Raw genomic sequence first — 10,475 nt, 5'->3', positions numbered from 1 at the left:
ATAAAAAAGTTACAAAAGTTAAACCAAACGCTCATTTAATTAATTAAAAATTAAAAGTATTTAAACAAAGTAAGAGAAAGAATAAGCAATTAAAGTATTAGTATTGTCAAAAAAGTATGCATTTATTTATTTTGTAAAAAAATTATAACGTTGATTAGACATAAGTATGCATTAACTTTGGAATTAACCACATAAACTTATAAAAACGATTTATTATTTTTTCTTTTTGCGAAGAATCCTGAAATGAAGGACATAAGATTTCTTTTATAATTATTAATCTCTAAGTGATCGAGGAAGTTCGAGTAAGTTTCATCCATCGGTAACACTTACTTTATTAAATTGAAGTTTTAATTAATAATTTAGTTTATTAGGAACTGTTTAGAATTTTTCATCCTTAGCTTAAATTGTGTTCTAACTTATCGTAGTGATGTCCAAACAATTGGAACATTTGATCATTTGAACATTTGAACGAGTCAGTTGAAGTCATTGGTGGGAACATTGACTTTTCTTCAGATTAAACGCGTGGAAAACTTGACGCCATTGTCATTTCATCAAAACCTTCTCTGTTTTTTTCTATCTCTTTCTCTCTCTGCAAATTCCCTCTGCAGCTATGGAAACCAGAGATGCTTTGTGGTTCATACTTTATGTGTTCTTCCTCATATTTTTCCAACCATCCATGGCAATAGATACCATCTCACTGAATGATTCCATCTCTGGAGACAAAACCATTGTTTCTTCTAAAGAAAATTTCAAACTTGGTTTCTTCACTCCAGGTAAATCTTCATCTTCTTCATCCAAGTATTACATAGGCATTTGGTATAACAAAATCTCTGTTCAAACAGTAGTTTGGGTTGCTAACAGAGATACACCCATTTCAGATCCATCAGTTTCTTTCTTGAAATTTCAAAATGGTAACTTAGTACTCTTAAATGAGTCTAGGTTCCCTGTTTGGTCCACTAATATAAGTTCTAAACCACCCTTTGGATCTTTACAAGCTACCATTCAGGATGATGGGAATTTTGTTTTGAAAGATGGGTCTATTACTAATTCATCAAAACCCTTATGGCAAAGTTTTGATTTTCCTACTGATACTTGGCTTCCTGGAAGTAAGCTTGGAAGAAATGAAATTACTAAACAAACCCAACATTTAACTTCATGGAAGAACCCTGAAGATCCTGGATCTGGTCATTTCTCTCTTGAACTTGATCCTAATGGAACCAGTGCTTATTTAATTATGTGGAATAGAACTAGAGAGTATTGGAGTAGTGGACCTTGGGTTGCTAATATGTTTAGTTTGGTTCCTGAGATGAGGCTTAATTATATATATAATTTCAGCTTTGTGGAAACTGATACTGAAAGCTATTTCACATATTCAATGTATAACTCTTCAGTTATATCGAGGTTTGTGATGGATGTGTCGGGACAGGCTAAGCAATTCACTTGGTTGGAGAGTTCTAAGAATTGGAATTTGTTTTGGGGTCAACCAAGGCAACAATGTGAAGTTTATGCTCTTTGTGGAGCATTTGGGAGATGTATTGAGAATACCTCACCTATATGTAGTTGTGTTGAAGGGTTTGAGCCAAACTCTAATCTTGAATGGGATTTGAAAGAGTATTCCGGTGGGTGCCGACGAAAAACGAAATTGAAATGCGAGAATCCAGTTTCCAATGGCGATAGGGATAGATTTTTGTTGATGCCTTATATGAAGTTACCTGATCTTTCAGAGTCTGTGCCAGTTGGAAATGGTGGAGATTGTGAATCATCATGTTTACATAATTGTTCTTGTGTTGCTTACTCTTATCAGAATGGTCAGTGTGCAACTTGGAGTGGTGATCTCTTGGATTTACGGCAACTGTCACAAAACGATCCGAGTGCGAGACCGTTGTATCTTAAGCTTGCAGCTTCTGAATTCTCAAGTAGGAAGAAGAATACAGGAGTGATTATTGGTGTTGCTGTTGGCGCAGCTGTTGGTTTAGTCATTGTGTTGGCTGTTTTAACTTTTATTCTTTTGAGAAGGAGAAGAATTGTAGGAAAAGGAAAAACAGTGGAAGGTTCATTGGTGGCTTTTGAATATAGAGATTTGCTAAATGCAACAAAGAACTTTTCACATAAACTTGGAGGAGGAGGGTTTGGTTCTGTCTTTAAAGGGTCTTTGTCCGATTCCACGATCGTGGCGGTGAAGAAACTCGAGAGTGTTAGCCAAGGAGAGAAGCAATTCAGGACAGAAGTCAGCACAATTGGGACAATACAACATGTTAACTTGATTCGACTTCGAGGATTTTGTTCCGAAGGTAGTAAAAAATTGTTGGTCTATGATTACATGCCAAATGGTTCATTAGATTCTCATATTTTCCACAACCAGAATCCTAATAATGTCTTGGAATGGAAAACAAGATACCAAATTGCTCTTGGGACTGCAAGAGGGTTGGCTTATCTTCACGAGAAGTGTCGTGAATGCATCGTACACTGCGACATCAAGCCCGAAAACATACTTTTGGATGATCAATTTTGTCCTAAAGTAGCTGACTTTGGCTTGGCCAAACTCTTTGGACGAGAGTTCAGCAGAGTCCTAACAACCATGAGAGGCACGCGAGGCTATCTAGCGCCGGAGTGGATTTCAGGGGTCGCAATAACAGCAAAAGCTGATGTTTTTAGTTACGGGATGATGCTTTTCGAGTTCGTATCGGGAAGACGAAACTCAGAGCAATCTGAAGATGGAACAATCAAGTTTTTTCCAAGTGTGGTTGGAAAAGTAATAACCGAAGAAGGTGATATCCTTGGTTTGTTGGACCCGAAACTACAAGGAAATGCTGATGTAAAAGAGGTAACAAAGATTTGTAGAGTAGCCTGTTGGTGCATCCAAGATGAAGAAGTTCAAAGACCATCAATGAGTAATATTGTCCAAATTCTTGAAGGTGTTTTGGAAGTTAACAAACCGCCATTGCCAAGATCTCTACTTGCGTTTAGCGACAGCCAAGAGCATCTAGTCTTCTTCACTGAATCCTCATCCTCATCCTCTTCAAACCAAAATTCGAAGACGAACTCATCGACTCCGTCATCTCAGACCAAAAGCAGCACATCTACAACAAACTCCTAGTCTTGAAGATTTTTGCTGAATTCCAAGACTTTGCTCTCTTTTCATCCAATTCAGTATATATTCTCTCTTTGCTCTAAAATAAAAGGCTAACTTTATTAATCTTCATTTGCACTTTCTCTACAATATCCATGTAATAAATGTTCTAAAGTTTCTTTTTAAAATCATTTTCAACAAAATTTGACATGATTTTGTCGGTACAACCAACCAAGATCGGAAGATTTGAATCTTCAACTTCAAAAGAAAAAGTACATGTCAATTACTATCAAGCTATAAAAAGTACATATCAATTACTATTAAGTTAGAGAAAACTCTTCTCTAGTTTTATCATCTCAAAAAACGATCAAATATTCTTTATAGAATAATTTCCTCCTAGAAGGATTTTTGTTTGCATTGGCATAATTTGTCCCTACATAAGAAGCACAAATAAATATTCGAGACTTGTTAGACACTTGACACAATAACATGGATATGTATTGGACACTTGTTAGTGCAACAAACAAATTAAACATGTACGTAACATTTGTTGTGTAAACTAAATACTAAAAAGACAGATATGACAATAATAATAACTTTTGAGCGTGAAATAAATATAACCAAATTTTTTACGTATACAAATACACTAACCCTTTACTTTTGAATTTTCTTTCTACTGGCATCATATATAATATTTTATTTTTGCTTTCCATGACATTATTGAGTTACTATACATATCCAAAGCCAAAAAAGGGTAAATTTTATTTGAATTTTCATAGAAAGTTAGTTTAAATTAATGGTTTATAGACTTAATTTGTCCTATTTCCTTGTTAGACCAAACATTATATTTGAGAATTTCAAATTCATTTAGACATGCTTTAGTTGCTAACCTTATACCACCTTCAAGAGCAATAGAATTAATGTACCCAAAACCTTGAATTTTGCATCGTTAAATGTATGAAAAGAAAACCAAAAACCATAGAAATAACTCGAATCTATAATTAGTTGACTTAATGAAAATTGTTTTTCTTTACCCTTTTCCTTTTAGAATTAGTTTTAAGTTCATATTTAATCGAGTAAATTTGTTTGTATATTCTTTAAATTAATATAGTTTAAATTACAAATTTAGCAATTAAAAATTTTAACTTCAAAGTAATTTGTTTAATAATACTTTCAAAATATATTAAATTTTAGTCAATGAACTTCCATGTTGGTTACATATTTCATACCTTCTTTGATTCCTATACTTTTAGTATATCTAACTAAAAGAAACAATTATATACAAATGAATTTTAATTAAACTTTTTTTTTAACATATAGAGTGGAAAAATTAATTTTTTAATTTTGAAATCGATGTTTCGATATTCAAATTTTATATCAAGTGAACGAGTTGATAACGTGTTATGTGATTAGCAAATGATGACAAGAGATGACATATTATGAATAAAAATTAAATAAATAGAAAAATCTAAATGTGAACCAACGGATTAATACATATTTCAATCGTTAATTAAGGATTAGTTTTAACTCTAACAAGTCAACTTTCTAACATTTAGAACCCTAACTTTGATTTGTTCAGTTGACTATCATATAATAATTTTAATAATATTACTATTATTATTATTATCTATTTTGTTTGGAAGGTTATATATATATATATATATTATATATCTATACACGTAAACTACATGAATTAATTAAAGCCTCTAATTGCACTATTGAAAAATATAATTCTATTTTATTTTATTAGAATTTAATATATTTTGAATTTTTTTTTACTTTCACTTAATTCACTTAACTTTTTTTTTTTAAGTTCTTAATATATATATATATATATATATATATATATATATATATATATATATATATATATATATATCTCTACGACAGTTAATATCAATTTTGGAGTTAAGTTTTTAAGAATTTTCTTGTGAATTCTATTTAAAATTAAAAGTCCTAGGCCAAAAAACAATATAATGTGTCATAATTTATACAATTAAACACCCTTCTAATTAATTCTAACATAGTTTATGTATAACAAATAAATAATATTAAAGAAACATCCTCAATTTGTCCTATGTTCACTCTGAGCTATATGCCACAATTTGTCTTTAAAGAAATTGTGATGTAAGGTTCCATAAAAAATATTACCATCAGTTGTCGACAAACAGAATGAGTCTAATTAATTATACCATAGAGAGATATATTAATCAAAATGCTTACATAAGTTACATATACGTAATAAACAAGAATCATGATGATTCTAAGAATAAAAATTTGAAACTTTTTTTAGTACAATAATTATAGAAATAGATGATCAATTATGATTAAATTAAGTTTATTTTAATTAACCCAATATCTAAATCGATTCATGTTACCAAATAATTAATATGTAGTTATCGGAAAAGTTGTACTTTGCAATCCTCAACAACAATTAACATTTAAAATTAGGTGAAAAGCATATATTATAATGAATGAAAGCATGCAATCACATTCAAACTTATTTAGTTTATTCACAACTAGTAGTACAAAACTATTCTATCAGGATCTAAAAAAAAATTTAAGTTTCCTTTGGTACCTATTCAATTAACTTGTGACAAATTTGAAATTAAAAAAAAAAAGAGGCAATGATTCGATATTGAATAACCATTATTATTAATTGATTTATTTTCACATGGTGATGTATTTATTAATAATTATTTTTATCAAAGCCTAAGGGCAGCCTTGGTATTTTTAATTAGGAATCAATATAGTTTTATGAAATTTAGTAATATTAATAAGGTGAATAGTTTGTAATGTTTGATTAATAAATGAGATTATCCTCTTGGAAGTGATAGATTAGTGAGAAAAAGTTGGTGAATTTACAAATGTTGACTAGAATAATACAATTTACCCTGATCACATCTAGACCGTTGATTCTACTTGGTTGACGCGTGGCATTATACATTGACTTGATTGTACTTCGTTGACTTGACGCGTAATTTTATCATAAATATTCAATTTCGTACTTTCCCATTTTTTGTGCAAAATATGAATTTAGGGTTTCGTTTGATAATTATTGAAGATTTTTTTTCCTTTTATTCTTTTTTGTTTATTAAAAGCAGAAACAATATAAACATTTTTTTAAAGGACAAAAAAGGAAAAAAAAAAAAAAACAGAAAACATTTGAATTATCAAACAACAAAGATTTTTTGTATTGAAAAATAATTATTACACTCCTAGGTTTTATATATATATATATATTTTTTATTCTCGAATGTGTTTATGGATAGAGAGATGAAATCAAATTTCAAAGTAGAATAAAAAGAAAATTAAGGCAAAAAAAAAAAAAAAAAATTTACAAGGAAAGTTTTATTTAATAATCATTTGATTCTTTTTTTTTTATTTCGGAAATTTACTTGCTTCCACACAATTCAAATCATGCTTTCATATTTTCTAGTAAAAATTGAAACTGAGGTAACCAAACAAAATATTTACGAAAGAAAACTTTATATTCTAAAATGATAGAATTTATTACTTTGTTATATATATATTTTTTAATATTTTTAGTAGTTTTACTATTTATAATAAATTTTTTTAAAATTTATTAGGTTTAGAATTTGAGTATTTTTTTCTAAAAATAGAAGAAAAAATTCAATACAATTTTTTTATGGAGAAAAAATAGTTTGTTTTTTTTTTTCTTTTCTGTTTTTTACAAATTCTAAAAGAATTATCATGAAGAAAGTGTAAGGATCTTAACCAACAAAATTTTGGAAAATAAAAAGAAAACTAGATTCATACAAGACCTAAATCATAAATTAACTTAAAATTTAACAGAATAATGATCCAACATCCAATCCTTTTGAACAAAATCTAGCATATAGATACTCTCTCTGAAAATGGTTGGAAGAATCCCCCACACATATCCATATCCATATATGGTTGAACTAAAAGAAAAGGAATAATGATATTATAATATATATATCTATATATATATATACAAAATATAATAATGACATTAAATTAATTAAGAAAAAGACAAAGAAGAACTGTGAATGAAAAGAGTAGAACATTTCTAGGAAATAACATAAACAAAAGACCCTTCAAACAATTTAATAAAGAACTAATTAAATATTTTGTACTTTTTTTTTTTATTATTTTATCCAAACGCGTTCCTGCTTAATTATATCAGTATAAATACCAACAAACCGTTTCGTTTCAATGACAAACAACAGACTATTATTAATTTCCTCATCTCTAAAATCTCAATTAATATCCATATGGCAAAGTGTTGTTGTTGCTGTGATGAAACCACAGTGAAAAAGGGTGTGTGGACACCTGAAGAAGATCAAAAGCTTATTGATTATGTTAATAAATATGGCCATTGGAATTGGAGAAGACTTCCCAAATTTGCTGGTTAGTATATACTATACTCTCATCTTTTCTTAATTAATTTAATTTAACTCAACTTTGATCTAATTGAGTAATTAAAGTTTATATGATCTCTTATATATGGCTCTGTTCATAAATTTAGGTCTTTTGAGATGTGGGAAGAGTTGCAGATTAAGATGGATGAATTATTTGAGACCTAATATTAGGAGAGGAGGCTTTTCCTTAGAAGAAGAAGAAACTATCATCCAAATGTATGCACAAATAGGTGGCAGGTACTACCAAAACCATTCATATATATATAGTTTCGTTAAATTTTAGATTTATCCAAAAACTTATGTTGATGGATTATGGTAAATTTATTATGTCATGGCATCAAGTGTGAAGCACTCTTTCTCAATAGTAATTGGTTTTTTTATGTCTCCTTTCCATTTCTTTCTCTCTTGTTCTTCTTCAAGCAAGTGTTATACTACTGATATCATCGTCAAAAATATTTTTCGTAAATTTATGTGTTCGTGTTTTTTGATTGACAGATGGTCTACAATGGCGGGTGTAATGCCAGGAAGAACAGACAATGATATAAAGAATCATTGGAATACAGTTTTAAAGAGAAGAGTGATGAAGCAGCAGATTGAGAAGAAGAAAATGTTAATAAAATTGGCAAACAAACCGCCGTTGCCGCCGCCCACAGCGACCCAAATTAATCCAATTCATAAGGTGTTTTCCATGGAAATTGAGAGGTCAAACAATAACTCTACTCTCATTATGAACCCAACGACTGTAGAGATCAGTGAGCAAATTGAGAGTAACGTTGAATCACCAACCGCCGGAAAATATTATATGGACATGGAGCTGGTGGATGAGAGGCTGCCGGAGAGTTGCACCGGTGATTTTTGGACAGACCCTTTATGGATGGACAATTCTTTTGACATGGCATTTGATTACCAATATCAAGGCCTTGGAGATTCCATTAATGTTTTGAATTTAGGGTTGGATGAATATCTTTTGCAAGAAGGCATATACTAATAGGGGAAGAAAAACACACAATTCTTTTTTGGGATTTTGTAGTCTTTTGGTTGTGGGTTTAGATTTAGATAGATGTATTTTAAGAGAATAAAGGGGGAATTTTCATATGTTACTTTTTTTTGGTTTTCTCTGAGTCATTCCCTTCCCTCCATATTGTTGGGGACAAAAGTATAGTGAAGTGAAGTTGAATTTTGAAGTTTTTTAAGGATGTTTTTTACTCAATTTTTAATGGGGTTCATCATATTTTTAATCTTTGTTTGGGGTGTGTGTGTTATGATTTGAAACTACAAAACTTAGAGAAGATGAAGTGATCATAAATTAATAGATGAATTTTTTGGTAATTCTATGACACACACTAGTATTAGCTTAAAGCTTTTGAGTTCCTCACTTTTGGGTGAAGTTTTTTCTAATACTACAAAATTATGAAAAAACCGTTGGAACAATACCCTCCAATTTTATAGAAACACAAGAATTTGCCCGAAAAACTTTAGACTTAGAGAAAAACCACATACAAGAAACAAATCAACTATGTGAAAAATTGCTACAATCATAAAGAATAACTCTCTCTTCTGACCTCAATTACATAAAACACGATACTCTCAAAAAGCTTTTTGACCATTCACCTTTTACCCCCTCTCCAATTAAAAAATAATAACAAATTTAATTAGAGTTAGCACACTCAAACTTAAAGTGCTTCTGACTGAGATATTTATAAATAAAGAAAGTGAGCTCCTTTTATAGGCTTGGGACCACCCACCTTCCTATAAATTAAAAAGACAACCCACATCTTGCCAAACTCAACAAAAACTTTCGTATTTCTAATATCAATTGTATGCTACTTTTAATGAGTGATACTCACTAACATGAATGTTTGTTGGTTCATTAACACTTACGAAGGACATATATATATATATATATATATATATAGTGTTTATGTGAACAAAAGGTTTATGACACTCACTTAATACTAGAAAGTATTCTCTTGTGGGCTTAACAATGGAATCCAATAATATTAATTGTTGCGAAGGAAATGAGACGTAGGAGAAAATATTACATAAAAAGACATTTAATTAAGATTCAAATAAATATGTGTAGGACTATAATTAGGCACCGTACTTTAATACATATTAAATACAAAATCTAACTCAAGTGCTTAAATTGAGTAGTTAATTATGATAACTTTAATATTATATATTAACACAATAACACATCAAAACCAAGACAGTGTTATTAGAAACTAAAAATGGAAAACAAATGCCAATTATATGATGTGATTTTGAAAGCACATGCATGCAATCACATGAATGACTATAGTTTAAATTAGATTCGACTTTGAGGATACATGCATGAGAAATTGCATTACATTTTCACCCACGGTTAAAAAGTAAAGAACAGAAAGAAATGAGTAAGGAAAGAATATATAATAACATAATGTGACATGTTGATTAGAAAATTAGAATAGGTACGACTTTGGTACAAAATTAATAAATGGAATATGCACGACTTATCCCTTAATTGGTGGCGACAGTCCCAGCTAGATCCATTAATCAAATTCTAATGCAATTCAATTATTATTACTATGATTCCTTTTTCATACCTGTGATAACTGTATATATATATATATATTTAAGTTTCAATATAACATTAAATTTACTTCCATTCAAACTTTAGGTCATCCAATGATTTAATAGTTGTTGTTATAATTATTCAAAAACAAAAAAAGGAAACTTTGTGACCCGAGATCAAAACACAAACAATCGTTACAAAAACAAAATAGTAATATGAAAATAAAGACATAAAAACCAAACAAGAGAATTAATGTCTCCTCACGTTTACAACTTGATTATTACAATTATTTTGAAGAAAAAAAGAAATGATAAATATAGATATGATCCGACTAAAAATGTTTGATCATAATATTCTTATACTAATTAACGAGGAAAATAAATAAACAATTATTAAGGTTGACAATGGAAAGAGACAAAGAAACGAGCATAATGAAATACTAGAT

The 10,475-nt window shown here is 29.6% G+C and overlaps 2 protein-coding genes across 2 annotated transcripts; both read left to right on the top strand.

Moving 5' to 3' along the window:
* The first annotated feature begins 451 nt into the window (after window positions 1-451).
* LOC103495553 (G-type lectin S-receptor-like serine/threonine-protein kinase At2g19130) lies at window positions 452-3,273 on the top strand. Its single transcript, XM_008457145.3, has one exon. The coding sequence runs from the start codon at window positions 611-613 to the stop codon at window positions 3,095-3,097; it is 2,487 nt and encodes an 828-aa protein (XP_008455367.1). The 5' UTR covers window positions 452-610; the 3' UTR covers window positions 3,098-3,273.
* Window positions 3,274-7,291: 4,018 nt separating this feature from the next.
* Window positions 7,292-8,675, top strand: LOC103495552 (transcription repressor MYB6-like). The gene is made up of 3 exons (XM_008457144.2): window positions 7,292-7,465; window positions 7,584-7,713; window positions 7,972-8,675. The coding sequence occupies exons 1-3, from the start codon at window positions 7,330-7,332 to the stop codon at window positions 8,462-8,464; spliced, it is 759 nt and encodes a 252-aa protein (XP_008455366.1). The 5' UTR covers window positions 7,292-7,329; the 3' UTR covers window positions 8,465-8,675.
* Window positions 8,676-10,475: the final 1,800 nt, after the last annotated feature.

This window comes from Cucumis melo, chromosome 1, assembly GCF_025177605.1.
Source record: "Cucumis melo cultivar AY chromosome 1, USDA_Cmelo_AY_1.0, whole genome shotgun sequence".
NCBI lineage: Eukaryota > Viridiplantae > Streptophyta > Magnoliopsida > Cucurbitales > Cucurbitaceae > Cucumis > Cucumis melo.
Note: the sequence above shows the minus strand (reverse complement) of the source record. Positions and strands in the feature narration are given on the sequence as shown.

Bases quoted from the DNA above. Each gene is read 5' to 3' on its own strand.
- LOC103495553 (XM_008457145.3), top strand. From the start codon at position 611: ATGGAAACCAGAGATGCTTTGTGGTTCATACTTTATGTGTTCTTCCTC.
- LOC103495552 (XM_008457144.2), top strand. From the start codon at position 7,330: ATGGCAAAGTGTTGTTGTTGCTGTGATGAAACCACAGTGAAAAAGGGT. The intron at 7,466-7,583 runs GTTAGTATATAC...TCATAAATTTAG, and splicing joins AAGACTTCCCAAATTTGCTG to GTCTTTTGAGATGTGGGAAG. The intron at 7,714-7,971 runs GTACTACCAAAA...TTTGATTGACAG, and splicing joins TATGCACAAATAGGTGGCAG to ATGGTCTACAATGGCGGGTG.